At 53.7% G+C, this 22,364-nt stretch overlaps 1 protein-coding gene across 1 annotated transcript in view; it reads left to right on the top strand.

Moving 5' to 3' along the window:
• Window positions 1-22,364, top strand: part of TTBK1 (tau tubulin kinase 1) — a 127,425-nt gene that overhangs the window by 83,603 nt on the left and 21,458 nt on the right. The window contains exon 12 of the mRNA XM_084622731.1: window positions 6,483-7,041. Within this exon, the coding sequence (XP_084478857.1) occupies window positions 6,483-7,041 (559 nt within the window). The remainder of the gene's footprint in view (window positions 1-6,482; window positions 7,042-22,364) is intronic.

The raw sequence follows: 22,364 nt of genomic DNA, 5'->3' as shown, positions 1-22,364 counted from the left end.
CCTTGCTGTCCCTGAACGTGCTCGTTTCACCAGTTCACCTCCTGGCTGTGGGAGCACAGAGAAGCGTGCTTGTGTGTACGCACAGCGCACCGGCAATCTGGAGAGCAAGCCCTGACTTCAAGTGGCAAAGGCCACAGGAAAACCTTGTCTGAGATCCGTCGGGGCTCACAGGAAATGAACCGTACAGGCCACAATGAGGAAGGGGAGCAGTTTAGGGTAGAGAGGAGTAGGAAATGAGCGTTCCACAAAGCTCAGCACTGGGGCCATTCTGGTGTGGCTTGGATAGAAATCTGAACCCACTGATGATGCAGGGAGGTGTCAGACACAGGGCAGAGCCAGCAGGCTCCAACACTGGCAAATTCACAACTCCCTGGTCTGCAATAGTGGAGGCTGCAGCCTGGACAGGGCCCTGGGGCGGGGATCTGACTGCTGTGCTAACCAGGCCCACAAAGCTCCAGGAGCCCCTGAGACTCAGTGTCCTGGCATCCCCTGTGCAAACCTGGGATTGCATTGCAGCCCAGTTGCCTTCTCTCAGCAGCTCTGCTTCATGGAGGGAGCTAGGCTGCAGGCCTTGGTGGTGGCATGCCCTTCCTCCTCCCTCTGCTCTTCCTCTTCTCCACTGGTGCTCTGGGCCCAGATTGTGACTTCATGGTCAGTGGTGTGGCCAAACCCCAAATGCTGGGCCCAATCAGGTTCACCCCCAAGTGGCAGGGACTTGCCATGCTCATCGGAGGTCCACATGGATTGGGGAGACAGCTCATGTAGCTGCACGGAAAGACTGAAGCCGGCTCCTCACCGTGCCCCGTGCAGCCAATCTTTCCAATACCTCCTCCTTGGTCAGAAAGGGCGCTGCGGTGTTCATATTCCTAGCTGGGGCTATGAAACCGCCTCCATGAAGCTGTCATGACCGGTGCCTACTCTTCTGAAGGTGCCCTGGCCAGGCTCAGTGCCGTGAACTAGGCTTGCAAGGGGGATTCTGAGGAGGATGAGCTCATCTGGCTATCCACATTTTCCTTCCTCTAGGCTTCCCTGCTGCCCCCGTCACATCCTGCCAGCCTAGAGCAAGTGGTTCTAATGACTCTGCTTTTTAATCCCTTGCGGACCAGCTGCACTCTGCTGGTGCGGGGTCAGTGAGGTTAGTGTGTCTCAGCCTGTGCAGTGTGTCTGGGATGGAGCGTCCCCTTTGGGACCACCTCCTGCTAGAGCCTGCTCTTCTTGGCTCAGCCTATGCTGCTCCTGGAGCAGCCATTGTCTCTCATCCCCTCTGGCTTGTGTGTAAAGGACTAAAGCCCTGAACCTGTCCCATAAAAGGGAATTTGGGCTGTCTGGCACTCTCAGTTGAGAGTGTCCTCATTCACAGGTACTAAAGATTTAGGCCCACATAAACCACCTCAGCAAGAGAAAGTGGCGTGAAGGAGAACAGCTCCATCAGTCCTGGTGCTGGTTCCGACGTGCACACCTAAAGACAGACATCCACCGCTGTTCCCTTCGGCATCCAGATCAGATGATGATATCGTCACTGCCCCAGAGGGATCCATCTTCTACAGTGACCAGGGAAGCACCAGGTCCAAGAGTCCCACCAACTGAGCCACTCCGCATACCAGGGCAGTGTGAGACCTACATCTCTCCAGAGGACATTTTTGCTCTCCCTTATCCCCACTCCCCCATCCTTTCGGGTATGTCTTTATTCAGAGACATCATTACTCCAGAGGAGGAAGCTATACAGAGCATCCAGAGCCTCTCTCCTCTCCCACCCACGAGCCTGGGCACACAACCATCAGTACCATCAGTTCCGCTGGTGGTTCAGGATCCAGCTCTTTCACCCAATGCGTTGGAGGCTCCAGAAGAGGCCCTACCCTACCACACAGGAACAGGCCGAGATAGAAGCCCTACGAGGTCAGGGTTCTGTCCTCTGACCAGATATGACTTTCCAAGAGACAGGTGGTACCCTGTGCCCTGAGGTCCTCCTCAGCTGGCTGATCCTTCACACTAGCATTACTGGGGCTCTTGGGATCCCTATTCTAGGCCTGGAATCAATACATGAGCCTCACTTGCAATCTCCTGGCCAACACTAACTGGCTCCATCAGCATATACAGAAGACAAAGTTGAACCAGATCCAAAGGTCTGGCAGCAGTTTTGTCCTCTTCCCCAGATGAGTTGGTTACCCCATCTTCACACGTCTGCCTGATGACTACAGGCAATATCAAGAGCTCCTACAAAAGGGTGACATTTTAGCTCCAGATACAGCATGAATAGGTTCAGGACCCTCAATATAGATTGCTGGACATCCTGCAACCCTCGGGTCCCAGTCACGTGGCTCTCCTGATCAATGTGACCATCATGGATCCAGCTACAACAGTGTGACACCACTCCTGCTTCTTGTGCTCCCACCCTGACGAGGGCTGGTAAGCACTACTTGGTTTCATCTAAGGGGGCTGAGTTTCTATTCTTTCATCCGCTGCCTGTCTCTCTGATGCTACAGGCAGCCACCAAAAGATCCAGGCTGCAAGGCCTCAAAACTACACCCTGGTACAAGGTGCCAGACAACTTGGCCTCCTAGGGAGAAAGGTCTCCTGTCTCTTTCCAGTTTAGAATTTCAAAGTATCAGGCCCCTACCTACATATGACTTCACTAATTATGCAGAGTTGTTGGGTTTTAAGGACAAGATCCCTCAGGAAGATAGAGCTCAGTTGATGAAGGCAAATGATTGTCCAAAACCACTCTGCAGGCTGCAGTAGATACTGCAGATGCTGCATCCAGAGGTTTCAGAGTAGCAGCCGTGTTAGTCTGTATTTGCAAAAAGAAAAGGAGTACTAGTGGCACCTTAGAGACTAACCAGAGGGATATGTATGGCCATTGTCATGAGGAGAGATTCCTTGTTGCAATCCTCAGGTTTCCCTAGAGAGATGCAGAGTACCATTCAAAATCTGCCTTTGATACAGCTAACACATTCAACGAAGATGGATAAATCTCTCCATTCTCTCAAGGACAATGCTTCGTTCTCTGGGTATCTGTACCCCTGCCCCTACGAGGAAGCATCACAACTGGGGAATAGCGTAAGACCACCTCCTCAATCATTTTACCACCAACGCTCCCAAGTACTCAGCTCCCGTGACATCCACTGCCACACCTCACTCTAACCCACAGCCAAAGAATTACTTAGATGGGAACCTCAGGGCCTGTATCCCTTTACTGATGCCACATCATCCTTCCACTTAGTTTTTTGGAGGCTGCCTTACCCAATTTGCCCTCAGCTGGAGAGCTTTAATAGTAGACAAATAAGTGCTGGAAATGATTCACTAACTGACCAAGTTTCTGTCCACTTTCACCCACAAAATCCCTTCCTGGGCCTTTTTCAGGGATCAGCCTCCTGCGGAAATGTTGCATCGAGAAGTGGACTCCCTTCTCCACCAGGGAGCCATAGAAAGAATTCCACCTCAACATCAAGGGAAAGCATTCTACCCCCTTTACTTCTAGTTCCCAAAAAGAATGGGGGATGGAGACAGATTCTCGACGTACACAGACTAAATATATTCATCCAAAAATTAAAATTCTGCATAGTCACATTGGCATCAATATTTCCCTCTCTGGAAGAGGGCACATGGTTTGTGACTCTCAGTGTGGAAGGTGCTCAAATGCACATTCACCCAGGCCACAGAAGATTCCTCAGGTTCTTCATTGGTCATGACCATTACCAATTCAGAGTCCTTCCATTCGGGCTAGCTATGGCACCCAGGTTCTTTACAAGGGTCTTTTCAGTGGTGGCAGTGCGTTGACTGTCTTCCCATACCTCGATGACTGGCTTCTGACAGGCAGATCATACAAGGAAGTCCAATTGGCAACCCGATTACTCCTTAATCTACTACCTCCCCGGGAATTGTGTCAGCCACAAAAAGTCCACTTTAACCCCCCACACTAGGTCCATAAATTTCATAGGAGTGACCTTGGACTTGACTGCAGCAAGAGCCTATGTATCTAACAAAAGATTCCATGCCAAGGAGACCCTATAAACCAGGTCACCCTCAGACCGTGAACTACAGTCAAAGCTTGCCTCTCCTTCCTTGGCCACAAGGTCTCATGCACACACATGATGTCATTTGCCAGGCTCCATCCTATTGTTGGCAAACCTGGCTTCAGTCCGTCTACTCACCAGAAAAAGTCAGCATCGTTGCCTAAGTAATAATTCTGTCAAGAGTTCTAGCCTCTCTTGTCTGGCGGACAAAGCCCGTAGAAAGTTTGAGTGTGGACTCCTTTCCTCACACCTACATCCTGAAGGGACTTCTTAGATCCTTCCCACCTTTGGTGAAGCCAACCCCTCAATGGGACCTCAACCTCATTCATTCATCTCTCACCAGACCTCCCATTGAACCTTTAGCCACATGCTCTTATGTTCCACCTCTCAGTGAAAGTTGCCTTCCTAGTTGCCATCACATCAGCCAGAAGAATCAGTGAACTAGGAGCACTCATGGCAGACGTACCATACATACCTTTCATAAAGGAAAGACATCTCTTCACCCCCACCTGGAATTCATCCCTAACGTAATTTCAGAGTTGCACATGAGAGAAAGAACCCACTTACCAATTTTTTTTCCCCAAAACTGCATGAGTCTGATAAGGAAAGGCCAATTCATTCTCTAGATGTCTGAAGAGTGCTGGCCTTTTATCTACAAAGAACAAAAGCACTTAGAAAGACGCCTACACTTTGTTTGTCAATAGCAGAGAAATCAAGGGGTCAAGCTCTATTTGCACAGAGACTTTCTAAATGGATCTCTGGCTGCATTATCCTTTGCTACCAACTAGCTCGCATCCCTCTCCTGGAGGGAGAGAGGTCCCATTCCTTCAGAGCACAAGCAACCTCTGCTGCATGTCTGAGAGAGGTACCTCTGCTGGAGGTATGTTGGGCAGCTACCTGGAGCCCCTTGCTCATCACGCTTTGGTCCAGTCTTCTACTACAGACACAGCTGTGGGGATGGCAGTATTACAGTCAGCTGTCACGTCTGCGCCCTCGCACCCACCTTATGTTTGACCATTGCTCGCAAATCTCCCATGTGTGAACTCGACATAGGGACCAACGGACACTGCTACTAAAAATCTCCAGACTCAGGCTCGTGGTGCGCATGCGGACTCGCATGTGAAAGATGGATAGGGAGCACACATCTTGAAGAACCTCCAGTTACAGATAAGTAACCTCCATTTACTTACCCTGCACAGTACCTGGAGTTCTTTGAGATGTGTGCCCCTGTGGGTGCTCCACTCCCCACCCTCCTTTCCCTTTGCTTTAGAGTTTCCTCTGAGGGACTTTGCGGTGGAGAAAGAACTGAGGGCAATTCACCCATGCAGCCCTATATAGCCTCGGTGTAGGGCATGAGGATGCGTAGGGTGAATATGAGGGCCAAATGAGCACTGCTCCTGAAAATCTCTGATCAAAGGTGCATGGGCACATGTGCACCTGAAGTCAAACCCTCATAGACTTTAAGATCAGAAGGGACCATTGTGATCATCTAGTCTGACCTCCTGCACATTGCAGGCCACAGAACCTTGCCCACCCACTGCTGTAATAGACCATAACCTCTGGCTGAGTTACTGAAGTCCTCAAATCATGGTTTAAAGACTTCAAGGTTCAGAGAATTCTCCATTTACACTAGTTTAAACCTGCAAGTGACCCGTGCCCCATAGTGCAGAGAAAGGCAAAAAAAAAACCTGCCAGGATTTCTGCTAATCTGACCCAGGGGAAAATTCCTTCCTGACCCCAAATATGGCAATCAGTTAGACCCTGAGCATGTGGGCAAGACCTGCCAGGCAGATATCTGGAAAAGAATTCTCTGTAGTAACTCTGAGCCCTGCCTATCCAGTGTCCTGTCTTCAGTTGGTGGAGATTTTTGCTACTGGCAGTTGCAGATGGGCCACATGCCATTGTAGACAGTCCCATCAGGTCATCCCCTCCATAAACTTATAAAGCTCAGTCTTGAAGCCAGTTAGGTTTTTTTTTTCCCCACTGCTCCTCTGAGAAGGCTGTAAAAAAACCCTGATATGAAATGAGCATCCAGTATTCCCTCTGTCTTCAAGGCACTTTTGTAGCCTGGGTTAGAGGACTGTCATCAGGTTACGGGAAGCCTGGTGCCAGGGAAACTACAGTGCTACTGTAAACAGGCTGACCAGAAGGAGAGCGGCCTGAAGGGGTGTTTCCCAGTGGTGTGAAACTCCCATATTCTCCTTGTAGTCATTTAAAAGGAAAAGACATGAAGTTGGCCCTAAGCCTGAAGCAGTTCGGAGGGGATTTCTTTTTATCATTGAAGGTTCTAGTTACATATTTTCGGTTAAGCTGGGTGATATATTACTTGGGTGTATGGCAGAGGATTGGGAAGGGATCACATGGGTTTTCTGAGAGACCATGTGGGTTTTGTGTTGGCTCCTAATGTTCTTGTGATCCTAAATCTTGGCTCAGATCTTGGTTTCTAAGGGTTCTTTGTCTTGTTTTCAGATCTCGTGTAGATTTACCTTGTTCCCCTTCGCGGCTGGTGTGTTCCTCCCAACCAGCACAGATGCTGTCCATCGACACTGGCCAAGTAGACCGTCAGGCGAGCGGCAGGATGGATGTGTCTGCTTCTGTGGAGCATGAGGCCCTCAGCAATGCTTTCCGCTCCGTGCCGCTGGCGGAGGAGGAGGACTTTGATAGCAAGGAGTGGGTTATCATTGATAAAGAGACGGAGCTGAAGGACTTTCATCCAGGTGCTGAGCCGAGCACTTCTGGAACTACAGACGAAGAGCCCGAGGAGCTTAGGCCGATTGACGAGGGCGAGGAGAGGAGGCGATTGGGAGCGGAAGCTGCAGTCCGGCCAAAGATCCACGATGGGAGAACATGGGGGATGCAGCCTGTGACTGAGGAGGACAGTTCACACAGGCATGAAGGACACTGTCAAACGGTATCTGACAGCAAACCTGAACAGCAGCCAGGAAGCCCGGCCCAGTCACCGTTACACTCAGCACCAGTTCTCCGACAGCGCAGACGGGAATCCGAACCAATCGGTCCTCAGAGACAGGTAAGACATGCAAATGAACCGCAGCTCACCCACTGCACTGATCTCCTTCTCTGCTCTGTACCCTCTTGGTCTAGCTTAGGAAAGGCGCCATCTGGGCAAGCCCCTGCTACACTCGGGAATTTTGCTGATCCCAGCACTGGTGCCTTTGTAAACCCGCCCTGTTCAGGCTGACATGTCAGAGGTGCTCCCCGTACTGGTCAGATCACACCAGTGCTTGGCATGTCTTGTGACCATCTCCACCTGCTCTAGGTCTGTTTGAGCAGTGTCAGGGCAAGGGTGGGCGGAGGGCAAGGCGCTCGTCATGGCACCTGGGTGCGTCAGAGAGAGCAGGCAGGGTCATCTCTCAGTCCTCCGCCCTGGATCTAGGCAGGCCAGAGGACAGCAGCGGTGGTGCTCAGAGGGTCTCGGATCTGACCCAGTGCCATCTTGGGGCAGGCCCTGGCTGGTGCAGGTCACAAAGCAGCTCTTTGAAAATGAAACTTGGTTAAGAACACGGAAGTGTGTACGTGTCAGTCAGGAACTCTCCTCCCCCCGGTAATCATCATCTGAACAAACACACGCATCCACATACACACCGCAAAGTGGACGCTCAGACCCATTGTTGTTAGGGGTGGGTTGTTTGCAGGAGTGCTCGATAAGTGCTCTGTCTCCAGAAGACATTCAGGAAACGACTATCCTCATGCCAGGGAGAGTACAATGTTAGGGATGGATGTGCGCTTCTGCCAGGGGCTGGCATTTGCATGGCCGTGAGGCTCCCCAAGCAACAAACTGACCCAGGGATGGTCCCAAAGACATGCACAGGACATAGTAAGGCCACGCCTTGCCCCATGGGACCCTCCCTCAGGCCAGTGAGCAGTCCCAGGTGGCCCATCTCCTCCCAACACCTCTGCAGAAATGTGTGCCGCGGTGTGGGGCTGTAGCCACTGTGGGCAGGCTGGAACCACTGGAAACAATCACTGGACAAACCGCGTCAGGGTGACAAGGCCAGGCGCCCCTCTGGGTTCTGTTCCCGTAGAACCTGTGTCAGCTGTAAGGCCCCACAAGGGCTTAGAGACATGCAGCCAATACACAGAACCCTGGCAACATCCTGTCTGCTGTGCATCCGCTCCCGGGAGCTGGGCCTACAGTTATGGGCGAGGGGTCGCTGGGGACAGATACAGCAGTAGCAGGAGACCTGGAGACAATGGGCTTGTGGGTGACTTGCTTCTAATGTGCCAAGTGGCCCCAGTCTCCAGCAGGCTGTCAGATGCAGGCTTCTCCCATGTTCTTTGTGCACCAAATTGCCCCTTCCTAGCTGCTCCTTGAGTGCCCGGGCTTGGATCCAGGTGTGTGGCTGCTCAGCGCTGCCGGCCAGTGCCAGGTTTGGTTGAATGGTTGGTTTCCCCTCTAACTTACAGCCATGCTTAGATCGTACAACTGCCTCTCAGTGCACAGCACAGCTCTGAGGGGAGGAGTGTGCACTGGGCAGTCACGCAGCCATCTGTGGACTCCTGTGTGAGATGTGAATGGGTGGGGAGGAGGAAGGCAGCTGGGAGGAAAGCTCTCCGAGCCAGCCCGCTGGTGGAGGAAAGGAGCTGTGGAGAGCCAGAGTAGAGCTAAGGGCCCTGACCCCCACATGCTTTTATCCAGCCCTCACTCATAAACATCTGGTGGGACTTGGCTTGTGCCAGCCTGGCAGCTGACTGTTCTAACAGTCCCGGCAGCACTTGGTGAGTGGAGGGGCTCCGTCAACCCAGTATGGCCTGCGTACCATGAGCTAACTCAGAGGAGAACTCCAGGAATCCTGTGAATCTGTTAAAGCTCTGACCAGACATCGTGCATGCGAGTGAATCGTGCTGAGCCATGCAGGGTGTCTGAGGAGGTGCAGCTCACTGCAGTACCAGCTGGCAATAGCCACAGGTGGTGGTGTGTAGATACAGGACCCACTCCTGGTCCCGCTGAACTCCCTTGGACCTCTGTGAGCCTGGCCTCCAGTTCTATTTGGTACTTACATGTGAGATTAGCTGCAATCCTGTCTCCTTACAGCGGTACCTTCCTGGAGTTATCCATTCATCTATCGCGCTACCGTCCTGTCCCAGCATCTCCCAGGTGCTGGCAGTCTCTCACTCCTCCTCACCAAGAGGATTAGACTGCCCTTATGGATGACTGAATTTATCAGAATGCGGTTGCTGCTAGTGTGTGTGAGTGTGTGTGCGTGCACACAAGTGCTACTTTGTGTGTTCGTGAGCCTGGCTTTCTGTTACTGAAGCAGGAAGGAGCCTTTATCCAAACCCAGATAACAGACTCCAAAAGTAAAAATGTCTCAAAGCAGCAGGTTAAGTGACTACAGCCTTCCAGTTGCCGCCCAGGATAGAAACACAAATTCATGTGCGCTCCAGGATTTTGGCTACCGGTCCCCTCTGCACACTTTGGCATTTCTTGTAGCATGTTCCTCATTCTTGCCAGCGTGCCAGGAGCTGTACATGAAGCGGATAAAAACAGTCTCTGTCTGAGGAACTGACACAGAGAGGAGAAGACATTCTGCATAGCCCATGGTGCTGTTAGCTATTCTTCTTCTTCATCTTCATCTTTCCCAGATACACGTCACTGAGTTGGAGAGGGATTTTTCATGACCTGTGTCTCTGGGTTTCATGGAAGAATTGATTCTTTAGGACAGATTTGAATGAGCAAGAGGCCTGGTGCAGTAGAACTGGGAGTTTGGTCCGTGCACAAGGAGCATGATGAAAGGAGGCACAAAGCCATGGGTAGGAGAAGGAAGAAGGGGGATAAAATCATTGACACCCCAAAGAGTACAAGGTAGGAGGTGACAGTAGATGCAGGCAGAGCTGTGCATTGCCTAGGGGGAGAGGATGAGCCGCTGAGCTTGATGCTCAAGGCAAGGGGGAGTCATAGGAGGGATTCAAAGAGGAGAGTGATGAGGGAATTGGGATGGGGGAGGAAGCTGCAGTAATCACAGTGGGATATGTCCAGGGCAGGGACATGCCTGAGCTGCTGGGATGGAAGGGAAGGGTCCTGGAGGGAGAAACAGCAAAGCTAATAATAGCTAGGGTGTGAGGGAGGAGCTGAAAATGCTCTGAAGCTCCTGGCCCTGCGAGATGGCGAGGAGAGTGGTGGTGATATGGCCAAGGAGAGGGGCAGAAGTGGGGAGTAGGTTGTGGAGGATAAAGAGCCCTGTTTTGGCCGTGTTGAGTGTAGCCTGGCCGTGAGCTACTCAGGTGTTGTCAGAGAGACAGGCACAGGGCTGGGCAGAGGCAAACACATGGGTGATTGAATCCTCAGCACCGATATGGTACCATGGCTGAATCCATGCAAGCAGATGAAGCCACTCCGGAGTAAGATGTGCAGCTAGAAGATCAGGGGACCAAGGACAAAGCCGACAGGGAGCAGAGACAGGACCTACTAAGGGATGCTGGAAGTGCAGTCGAAGAGGTGAGAGGAGAACCAAGAGCCAGCAGAGCCATGAAAGCACTATGCAGTGTTGTGTGCACTGTTAACAGCAGCCAACCTTCCCCCTAGAGGTGGCCGCAGTCAAGCATTTGACAGGTGGGAAGTGCCAGGTTTATGGTGGCTTGTGCAACCTTAATTCTGCCCCTTTGTGTGCCTGTGCTGTGCACTGAGTGAGGCATGGTCCTGGGGGAAAATAGTGGGTGCTTATGTAATTAAAGGCCGTCTCCTAGCGCGTGCACACAAGGGGCCAGAACTGAGACTGCACAGGCAGCTCTATATCTGGCATGTCATGAGTTTCAACTGCTCGGCTCTGCAGCCTGGCTATCATTCTTTTGACACCCCCTTTTTCTGGAATGTCCTGGGTTATCTGTAAATGGTAAAAATAAACCCCATTGTATGCAACTGAAACAGGGCAGGGTTTGAGCCCCAGTCCTTGAGGCCCCAGCACAGGCCGCTGTCCGTGGAGCTACAGGGCTAGCGGCATGAGACGGCTGCTTTTCCAGGAGGAGGATGGGCCTCTGGTGCCCTGTGGTGTGTCTGGGGCGTAGCCAAGAGGATCCCAGTGCAGCAGTGAGAGACTCTTGCCCCACATGATAGCACCAGAGTGAGGTATGGACTGTTGGGGCCATGTGCTGGCTCCAGAGGGATGGCTGGAGGGAGCCCCGCTCAGCTCTCTCTTCCCTCTGCCCCTGGGATTGGAGGACTTCCTGCCCCTTGTGGTGCTCTCAGAATGGGGCATGGGCTGCTGGGGCCATGGACCAAGTCCAGTGAGGTCAGGTGCAGGGGAACATGGTACAGGTCTCTCCGTCCCACCCCTGCCACTGCAGTAGTTGTGACAGCTCCCAGGCATTCCCAGTGTGTGCTAGGCATCCTAAATACCGGAGCCCCGGCTGGCTCCCCACATGTCCATGCATATCTATATAGACAGACTGCACACACCCATGAATCATGACACTGCTGAAATGCAGTCGCAGCCAGGGCAGTGAAACAGGAAAGCTGTTCAACATGCCTGGAAACAACATGCATCGGTTTAGGACAGGAAGTGAAGGGATACCAGGGGCAGCTAGAACTGCAGGGGGAAGTGAGGATGGGAGAATATAATTACCCTATTTGGAGCTTTGTCAGGACCGTGGGGTGCCACCCAACTCTTGTGAAATGTGTCGCAAGACCCTGTAACGACCACACGGAGAAAAGAGAGGAACGAAGGAAATGGTGGGTAATGCCAAGCGAGCAGGAAGAGACTTGGGTAGGGGCTTCTCTTGTGAGAAGGACTCTGCGCATTCCCTGGCTTTCCTCTGACGTGCATTTGGGTGGATTTTCCTTGGTGAGTTATTTTCAGATGTTCATCAACACATTCAACATACCTAGTCAGCCAGCCCCTCCGCCTGCTGTCTCTGCCCAGACCCCAAGAGACTCACCTTCTTTCTAGTCACTTGCACCGAGCTGAGCTAGCCAGATAGTCTTCCCTGTAAACCGTGGCCATGGGGCAGAGGCAAGACAGGCCCCACCAGGGCTGCAGGGGCCACTGCGGCACCTCCTGTCCCTCTGGCCCCCATTCAAAATAAGTGTCCACTGCCTCTGACATGGGCCACTCTTTGCTTGTCTGCCTCAGTAGGTCTGATAAAGACTTTTCCTGCAGAGCCTCTGCTGCAACCGTCCTGTTTCTTTGCTAGTCCTGCAGCCGTTTGTTTGCCTGTGGCTGTCGGGCTGGGGACGTCATGCCTGGTGCATCATTGAGAACTGTAAGCCAGGGCTAAACAATGTAGAAAAAGCAACTTTTTAACAACATGCCTGGTGAAAAGTGCTGAGGAGCCGATGTGTGGCTGGCGTAGGGGGAAAGGGGCCTCGTGCCTCCTAGCCCCAGGGCTGCTGGGCCCAGCTCAGCCCAGCCCACACTGCAGGCTACATGGAGTTTCTATACAGCCCTGAGGGCTGCCCAAACTTGTGCCTTTGGGTGATCACAGCAGCTCAGAGCAGCCAGGGCACAGGAATGTGCTGACTGCCCCCACCCCCTGCCTCTGGGGGTGCCCACCCAAAGGGCTTCCTGCTCCTAAGGAAGGTGCAGAGCCCGCTCTCTACTCCCACAATGGACCTCCCGCAGCAGGGCTGTTCCCTGAGAGGGAGGGGACTCATGGACTTTGGCACACTGCTTGGGCTGGCACAAAGGAGCCGTGGCACAGAGGTGTTTCCCTGGGCTTCCTTGGTGGGTAGCAAAGGTACTAACGAGGTGGGTTGCGGCTGTGAGTTGGGGTCTGGGAGTGAATTCCCATTTCTAGACACGGATGTGTGAGTCTCCTGGCACTTACATGCTTTAAACCCACCGGAGTCACAGCTTGGAAAGCAGGGGGGCCCCAGCCCAAGTGCACGGGGAACCCCAGTGCTCACAGCCAGCCCCAGCTCTCTGACAGTGCTTCACAGTTGCTCTCTACAGGTCTCCTCCTCACCAGAGTAAGCTCCCATCTGCTCCCTGACACCAATCCCCAGAGACAGCCTGGGAGAACGGACGACTAACAGTTTGCCCTAAAGCTCCCCAAATCCGGGCTCTGCCAAACCACAGCTAAGAAACCCTCCTGCAGATAACCCTGCCTACTGAGATCTTTCCACTGAGAGATCATTGCTGAGAGATCACTGGGGGCTGTTCGCTCCCAAACTGTGATGACCATAACCACCGTGGCATCACGTAGGGAAGGGGGTGTCTCTCAGGTAGCCAGGACCTCAGTCATTTAGGGCTTTATTGATCACAACCAGCACCTTAAACGTCACCAAGAAATCATCTGGTATCCAGACAAATTGTGGTCTGCCCTGGAGTCCCGGCTGCAGAACCTGGACACCACGTTCTGCATTAGCTGCAACAGCAGCAATCAGAGCTTGCTGGGACTAAGAGGTGGATAAAGGGCCACGCTTCCAGAAAAGGCACGCTGCTCCCTTATTAGACGCAGCTGAGAAGCTCGTGACACTGAAAGTACTGAAGGGCAGGCGCAATCCATCCGTTGGGGGTGCTGAGATAACTTTGTCCTGTTCTGCTTACTTCTCCCCTCCTATAGGCATTAAAACTGTCCTGGTTAGCTTGGGCTCCTTTGGGCACCGAGTTATTCCACCAGCAGGATCAGGCATCAGCTAGGACTGTGTGCCACCAGCATACAGAAGACCTCACATTCACCTTCTTGACAACCCCATCCGCATGTTAACCAGAGGGGGGAGGACAGAACTGTCTGGTGCTTTGCTAGGGTCTGCGAGCATGGCAACACACCTCACGCACAGTGGCAGTGAAGACAGCTGGTAGTCTGGAAAGAACTGGCATGGACATGTTTATCTTTATCTGCCACTGGCAGGAAGTTATCAGCTAATTCCCTAGCAGAGTTCCTGTATGATACCCACCGCTACCACCCAGCTCTATGTGTAGGTATATGGGTGTTGGAGTATGGAGTATGTTGAGGGGATTACAAACTGGGGTTAGCTCAGGGGCTCTCTCTGCGGCCTCTGCCTATGGATGCTGGTGGAACAGGGCTGGTGCATAAATAATGATGCCCACAACTTGAACACTGCGTGCACTGCGTGGTCGTCCCATCTCAAAAAAGCTCTATTGGAATTGGAAAAGGTTCAGAAAAGGGCAACAAAAATGATTATGGGTATGGAATGGCTTCTATGTGAGGAGAGATTAATAAGACTGGGACTCTTCAGCTTGGAAGAGAGACAACTAAGGGGGGGATAGGATAAAGGTCTATAAAATCATGACTGGTGTGGAGAAGTAAATAAGGAAGTGTTATTTACTCCTTCTCATAACATAAGAACTAGGCATCACCAAATGAAACTAATAGCAAGTTTAAAACAAACAAAAGGAAGTATTTCTTCACACAACACACAGTCAACCTGTGGAACTCCTTGCCAGAGGATGTTGTGAAGGCCAGGACTATAACGGTTCAAAAAAGAACTAGATAAGTTCATGGAGGATAGTCCATCAATGGCTATTAGCCGGGATGGGCAGGGATGGTGTCCCTAGCCTCTGTTTGCCAGAAGCTGGGAATGGGTGACAAGGGTGGATCACTTGAGGATTCCCTGTTCTGTTCATTCCCTCTAGGGCAGCTGGCATTGGCCACTGTCAGAAGACAGGACACTGGGCTAGATGGACATTGGTCTGACCCAGTATGTCCGTTCTTATGTTGTTTTTCTTTTTCAAGTTTGTTTTCTGGAGCGTTTGTTCTTCTGGGTGTGGTTGAGAGCTGAACGTGGTGTGTGTTGTACCGGCAGAGCAGGGGCAGTGCCTCTTTGCCCCACCCCCCACCCCCCCCACACTCCCCTTGCCCTCGTGGTTCCTAAAAGTCCCCTGACCCTACCTCATGCTCTCACTACTTTGCATCCTCTCTATAACTCTTGTGTCATGCAGCAGGTGCCTGGGAAGTGGGGTGTATGAAGCAGGCGTGTGGGGGCGTTGACTTTCTGTCTGAGTTGCCGCGCAGACATGTCTGCAACTGGTTCTGCCCTGTCGAGTGTAGGTGTGAGCACCTTGTAGTGCAGGCTGTGAACACACGCTGGCTGGTGGGTTTTTTGTTTTTAGCTGCCTGGGTTGGTTCATTGGAATCTCGGACCCCGCTCTGGAACAACATTCCTGAGAGACTAAAGTTGAGTCACCAAAGAAAAACACCCAGGCCTGACTCTGAGCCCTAGTGCTGCCCAGTCTGGAACCGCAGTGTGGCTTCCCTGGAAAGGCTGGGTGGTGCTGGTACCATATCTGTGATCCACCACATCTGGCCGTGCACAGCTATGAACGCCGAATCTAGCCAGAGCAAACCACCTTTACTGCTAATGCTCCAAAGCTCCCCAGCCCTTTCCCGCCGACAGAGCTCTCGACAGGTACTGCGGGTAGCGTGGGTGAGAGACCCAGGTGCGAGCTTTCCCTGCTTCTGCTTTCTGCATGGCCTGGCCTGATTGACTTGTGGGGTACCTGGTGTGGCGCTGCCTGCCGGGGGCTGCAGCCCAAAGCGACTCTGTCCACCATGCATGGAGAGGTGCAGGGGCTGAGAAGGACTTTCCCTGCATTGCTTGGCCCCGTGTCAGGGGGCCTCTGTGGCTCCAGGCACCAGAACTGTGAGCAGGGAGACTGACAAAGTTCCCACTGCCGGCAGCCCGGCTGTATGGAGGAGGGAGCTGTCCTCCTGGGACAGACGGGGGAGAGAGGCTAAGGGTGACAGGGGCAGGTGGGGTGGGGGTCTGGGCAGGGGTCAGGGCCTGGCCGAGGATGACGGGCTGCAGGGGGCAGGGACAGAAGAGGACAGGTTGGAAGGGGGCTGAGCAGTACTAAGGGAACAGAGCAGAAGAAGGGAGTATAGGATGCAGGGGCAAAATGGAGGAGGCTGCCTCAGACTCCCCTGCCCCCCTTCCCCACTCCAAAAGACCCTGGGTGCTCTGTCCCCCACCACCTGCCCCTCTGGTCCCTAATATCTTCCTCTGGGTCCCCAGTCAGCCCAGGTCCCCCACATTCCCCTGCTGCTACTGGCTCTGACGGAGGGGCTGGTGCCTTCACCCAGGCCTGCCCCGCCCCACTGCCCAGGGGCACACCATGGGGGCCTAGGAAACCATTCCCCACTGGTGAGAGACGGGCCATGCTGTGCAGCAGGCAGGCTGCGTGGATCCTGTTCAGTAGATGGGAAGCGGGATGTACCCACGCTGCCCCAACCTATGTAAGTGCCATCAAGCTGGACTGAAGTCATGGAGTGGAGAGACTGAAAGCTGTGTCTGGGTGTGTGCCAGCCTACACAGAGAGAGAGAGAGAGAGAGAGAGAATATTTCTTCCAAGAGATCATGCCTGTAGAGTATCATAGACTATCAGGGTTGGAAGGGACCTCAGGAGTTCATCTAGTCCAACCCCCTGCTCAAAGCAGGACCAATCCCCCATAGTTGCCCCAGATCCCTAAATGGCCCCCTCAAGGATTGAACCCACAAGCCTGGGTTTAGCAGGCCAATGCTCAAACCACTGAGCTTTCCTTCCCTCCCACCCCCCCCACACCCCCCCCCGTGAGAAGAAGCTCTTTGGATTCTGGGCTCTATACGTGGAACCAAATGGCCTTTGCAGTCAGAGGGTCAGGGAAGAAAGACAGGAATTTATATAAAGTATAGCTCATTTACATGCATTAACTAGAGCGCCGGCTCATGGCAATCCAGACTGACAGTTCAGTAGTAGTTACCCAGCTACTGGATTCTGCCTCCTCCCTACCCCTCCGTGAGCGGTATACTGCACACAGGTCCGCCCAGAACAGAATTATATGACAAGTCCTAGTACCAAGTGACAGGCAATGAGTGGCTGTGCCGAACAGATATCAATGAGACGAGGTAGGAGCGCCTTCCCATCCATTAACACCGGCATAAATTCCATAAACATATTGAGTCCTTGGTTCCTCAGTGCTTTGGCAGTAGAGTTCAGGCATCCAATTAAAGGAGACACTGCTGTACTCCCCAGACAGTCCCAGCCCACCCCAAAAGGCAGCCATACCTCACCATGCTTGATGGGTATAGAAGGGTACCTCAGACACCTTTTATGGGCTGGAGGAAGGAGTCCCTGGGTGAGGGTCCTTGGCCTGTGTTATGCAGGAGCTCAGACTGGATGATCTAATGGTGCCCTGAGAAGCACTTATAAGCCTAAACACACTCCATCGCTGACAGGGAAGGGACTCCGAGTCTGCCAAGTGCAGAAAGCAGGAGTCGCAGCACTAGGGTCAGCTGAACCAAATGAAGGACACGCACAGTCATCTGAACTTTTACAGCAAGTACCCAAATGGGAGGTTGGTGCCTGGGTGAGACAAGTGCGTGTGCTGGCTGGGATTTGTCGGTCTTGGCATAGAGATAAGGTCCCGTCCTCAAGAACTGACCATGTACCTACCAAAGGGATGTGGGAGGGGATACTGGAAGGCCATGTGATCAGGTGAGGGGGCTCAGCCGCTGTCTACATGTGCTTGTTTGCGCCAGGAGGACAGGCTTGGTGTGGGACAAGATGCAGCTGAACTTCCCCACCAAGTCACGGTACCCTCCCACACCCCTTTGCTCGGATTGTACTGTCAGCTCTCCAGGGGAGCGCCGAGTCCTTCTCCGAGACGTGTCTGTCCAGGAGGGGCATGAAGGAGGAGAGGATAGAGCCTTTACTGGGAAGGATGCTGCTTTGGGGGAAAGGTGCCTCCTGCCCGCTGGAGACCTGACGGCTCTGTGAGTGGACTTGAGAGACAAGCATGCTCCTCGGGGCTCAGGCAGACAGCTGTGGAAAGGGGAGGAGCAGGTTAGCATTCCCAAGTCCCCTGAAGCTAAAGAACCAGAGAACGTGGCTGGAAAGCCTCCATTTCCCTCAGCACCTAGGGAAGGCTGGGCGCTGCTCCTGAAGGGGTGTGTCGGTTTCCATAGCAGTCAGTGGTGTGCTGAGGTCCCGCCCATATAAAGCAATATATTGTCATGGGTGAGTGGGGGCATGGGGGCAGGAAGAGGCCTGTTGGGGGTGGACTGGGGCAGGGTGGAGTGATGGCAAACCCGAGCGTATCTTAGAGCCCCCAGGCTCCTGGCCTGGCCAGGGTCAGAGAAGGGGCTTACAGCTCCCTCCTCCCTGGGCTCCACTCTGGACAGGCCCTTTAACGTCCTTTGAGAAATGGCTGCAGTGGTCACTCCGCACTGACTGCCTTTCAGGCAGCCCCTGATTCTCCACATGCCCAGGGTCGGTGCCCCAAGCCTGCGCCTGTTGGGGTGAAGGGCAGAGGCGGCGCACCGTGATTTCAGTGGCACAGGCAAGAGAAAGGACTGATCAGTCCACTCGCAGGAGGGTTCACTGGCGAATCCCAGGGCGAGCCGTCAAGCCCCAGAAAGGAGCCTGCCACCAGACCTGGCTAGTCAGGGAATGGGATGGTATCGGCTGTGAGGGTTTCCTCTGTCCTAGCAGAGAGTTTCCGCCAGTGCCCAGCTGCTAGCTGTTACCTGTACGTAAGGTGTCTGAATGCCCCAGCTGCAGTGCCAAGATGAAAGGTGCAGAGAAGCAGGTGATGGAGGTGACTTGAGGATCCAATGCCTGCCAGCGGGGGCAGGGGGCTGGGGTGCAGGAGTCCTACACCCCCTCTCTCCGTCACACTGCCACGTCACTGGGGAAGGCAGGACGGCCCCGCTCCCCTGATGCAACCTGAGTGCAGGCGGAAGTTGCCCCGTAGGGTCTCCAGGCAGCCTGGCCCAGGTTACAAAGGCAGAGCAGTCAGTGAGGTCAGCCAAGAGCGGAAGCACTTGCCACCCGCCAGCGAAGATGTCTGCAGCATGCGCAGCACAAACCAGGAGCGAGTCAAGTCTTTGCCTGACACCTTTCCCTCCACTCTTCTTGGTCTTTTTCAGTTGGAGGAGGACAGGCATTCTCAGCACTCCCTCCCGAGGTACAGCCCCCTCAGAAGACTGGCGTCCTCCGTTTTCTCCTCCTCAGCCCTGGAGACAGAACACTACCCTCAGCTCGGTGGCACTTTCATACAGCGCAGCCGGTCAGCGGAGAGCAGCCCCGTGCGCATGCCCCACCGCAGGCACATGCCCCTCACGGCAGGAAACCACAGACTCATGCCTTCTGTCCTCCGCATTTCCAGGTCCCAGCTCCAGCAGGTGTGGGCCCGCTTCACCCATAAAACATAGCCCGTACGGAGGAGCAGCAGCCTCCGTAATGCAATAATAATGCCCGCCTCCCCACAGTGCATCACCACTTAATGCAATACTGAATCCCAGACAACACGGCCTAAGGTACTGTAACTTCCAACGCCCCCTCAGCCAGACCCAGGCAAGAGCAAACCCAGACTGAGAACACCTGCCTCTCCAGCCATCCAACACGCCGGGCGAGGCTGCATCCCGGCTGAAGATGGATGGGAATAGCCCCGGTGAAGGTCATGTATTAGAGGGCTGGCTCCGGAGCTCCTCTGCTGGGCTCCGTGGTGGTATCGTGCAACCACGGGGTCGTGAGTTCCCGGCTGCCTCACGGAACACGGGCACACGCCAAACACGTCTTCAGGTTAGGCCCGGAGTGCAGAGGCAGTGCAGGTTCAGAGAGCGCCCACTCCAGTAAAATCCAGGTCAGGTTTGTCATCATTAGTCTGTCACACTGGGCCAAATCTGGGGGCCATCTGACTCAGCCTGGATTCAGGTAGAGGCCCCCTGGACGTTTGGCTGAGTTAGTCCCTCAGGATTTGTCTCTCTGTGTGGAGTCCGGGTCACCGTTGCTCTGAAATCCCAGAACGTTTGTTGCAGTCTGTTTTTCACACGGTGACCACACCTTTCTGTCCCCTGTGACTGTGTCTCTGGTGTGTGACAGTGAGCCTGTTTGTTCTCCCCTCCTACAGCTGCTCCAAACCTACCTGCCTTGCCCCGGGAATGCTGCCAAGTGTAGTGGGCTAGTAAGGGTTTTCCTTACCGGCCCAGCTGTAGGTCGCTGTATTGAAAAATCCCTGAAGCTTTAGGCACCTCTGGCTTTTCATAGGTGAACCAGCACACCCACCTTGCCATGTCCATTCTTGTGATAGCTCTGATTTTGCTTTGGTGTGTTTTGGCAATGAGCTGGTGAGCATACTGAGTCCCAGGATAGCTGTTCTCAGCTGTCACATGAGGAAAAGAGGGAAGTAACTTCCAGGAATTCTAAGTACTATTTTGCTGCTTCTCTAGAGACCCTGTTGCCTGGCACACGCTCCTGGTGCCCCAGGAGAGCCAATATCCCAAGGCATGCCAGTTTTCTTTCTCTTACTAGTTAGATCAGGTTTCTTGTGGGACTTGGACCTCACCACCCGCTGCACAGAGCCCCAGGACACCCTGTCCGAAACAGTGCCTGGAGTCGGAGGGGCTCGGGAACGTCAGGGGTGATTGAAATTGTCACCAGAACCCTGGTGTCATCTGTCAAAGTTCTCTGCGGAATATTGCAGCTCCCAGTGTAGCTGCAGTGTGAGGACAGGCTTGGATTACAGCCCATGGTAGCTGAGTGAATGCAGTATTTCTCTTCTCTCGAACTGAGCCTTTGGTCTGTTCTTCTGAGAGACGATGGGTTGTGACGATGCAAGTGAGTGCTGCTCTATAAAAGGAGAGGGGCACTGGTGAGGCTTAGGGGTTTAGAGGGATGTGAGCCCAGAGGAGAGGATTCTGGAGAATGAACTGAGCCCAGGGTGCTGACGACAAACTTATGGGGAGCTCAGCCAGCAGAGAATGTGCTGGTGTGACCAGGCAGGACACAGCTGGGTGTTAAGAGAGAGATACTAAATTCTAATACTGACCTTGTACGGCATCAGAGGGCTGTTTCAGACTGAATCACCAGGAATGCTTCCTTCTCAGTTGTGGTCCATGCATGTCCCCATGGGAGTCCTCCATTCATCTCTTTGGATTTGTGATGTGTGCAGCCTTTTTATGTTAGTTCAAAAACTTCAACTGCAGTTTGGGGTTTAGTCCTATCATCAGAAAGGCATTGGTCACTGCCAGAGGGGGAAAACCAGACTAGATGAACCAATGTTCTAATTCAATTTGGCAGCTCCTGTTAAGTGTAGAAACCAGGGGAGAACAAGCTTTCGCTCCCCTCGAGAATAATGTTCAGGGAGATGGTTTCTGAAGGACTGATCGGCTCTGATTTTTTTTCTTTGTATGTTCATAACATTTGCTTTTACTGGACAGCATGTTCTTGAGCCTACAGCGTTACTAAAGCTACACATGTGAAAATCAGCCACATTGGAGAACTCGCACCCAAGAGTGTTAAAGGAGTTGGCCAAAGACCTGTCCAGACAGCTGATGTGAATTTTTAAAAGTCATGGAAAATTAGAGTAGTTCCAGAGGATTGGAAGAACCCAATGTTCTGCCAGTTAATAAATGAGATGGCTAGCATAATTACAGGCCTTTAATTATCAGGGCCAGATTAAACTTTTCTGGGCCTGGCGCCAAACATATTTGTGGGCCCCCATGGGGGCAAAGGATCATGGTGTGGGGAGGTCGGTCCCCAGAGCAAGGGGCCAGCCAGGGGCATTGGGGCATAGCATGGAGGGGTCAGCTCCGCTCCACCCCGCCCACTGCAAGGGCACTGTGTACAAACTGGCGGTTGCCAGACACACACTGGCCCGCCCAGCCCTGTGCTGCCAGCATGCCCCTTCCCTTCAGGGTGGGCCCGTGCCGTGCCACACAGCCCCCGACTCCATATGCCCAGCGTTCCCCGGAACTGCTATGCCCAGCATTCCCCCGCCCGCCCCACAGACCCTCCACACAAATGCACAGCGGCCTGCACACTACCACCCCTGCCCACCACGCCCCCACAGCCCACCACCACGACTACACAGCACCCCCCCAGACCCCCCCACTGCCCAGCATCCCAACACACAGACCTCCCCCACCGCCCCCCAAGAGACCTCCCACTGGCCAGCAGGCCCCCCCACACCTCCAGAGACCTCCCTCAAACCCTGCCCCCTGCCACACTCGCCGGCCCTGCTGGAAGGTGATGGTGTCTTCCAGGCTGGGCTGGCAGCGCGGCCAGGGCCGGTTCAGTGCCAGGGCGGGGAATCGCTCCAGCCTCTTGAAAGTGGCGGGATTAGCCAGGCCAGGGTCTGCCCCTGCCCCAGCCGGGCTCTCTCAGGACCCACTTGCCTGGTGAGAGGGTGACAATACGTCCCCGTTTGGCCGGGACAGTTCCCTTATTAAGCTCTGTCCCGGCCGTTCTGACTTTTTTGACAAAAACAGGCATTTATCCTGTTTGCTCTTGACAACTGATCAGCTGGCAAGAGCAAACAAACAAATGCCCAGTTTACCAAGAAAGTCTGGTGCGCCCTCCTGGCGGGGCATGGAGGAACGTGTGTGTGGGGCGGGTGGCGACGCGAGGTGTCAGGCAGTGGGGCTTGGGGGGATCAGCCCCAGTCCCAGGTAGA

The sequence above is a fragment of the Lepidochelys olivacea genome (assembly GCF_965140295.1).
Source record: "Lepidochelys olivacea isolate rLepOli2 genome assembly, chromosome: 3".
NCBI classification, from domain to species: Eukaryota; Metazoa; Chordata; order Testudines; family Cheloniidae; genus Lepidochelys; species Lepidochelys olivacea.
Note: the sequence above shows the minus strand (reverse complement) of the source record. Positions and strands in the feature narration are given on the sequence as shown.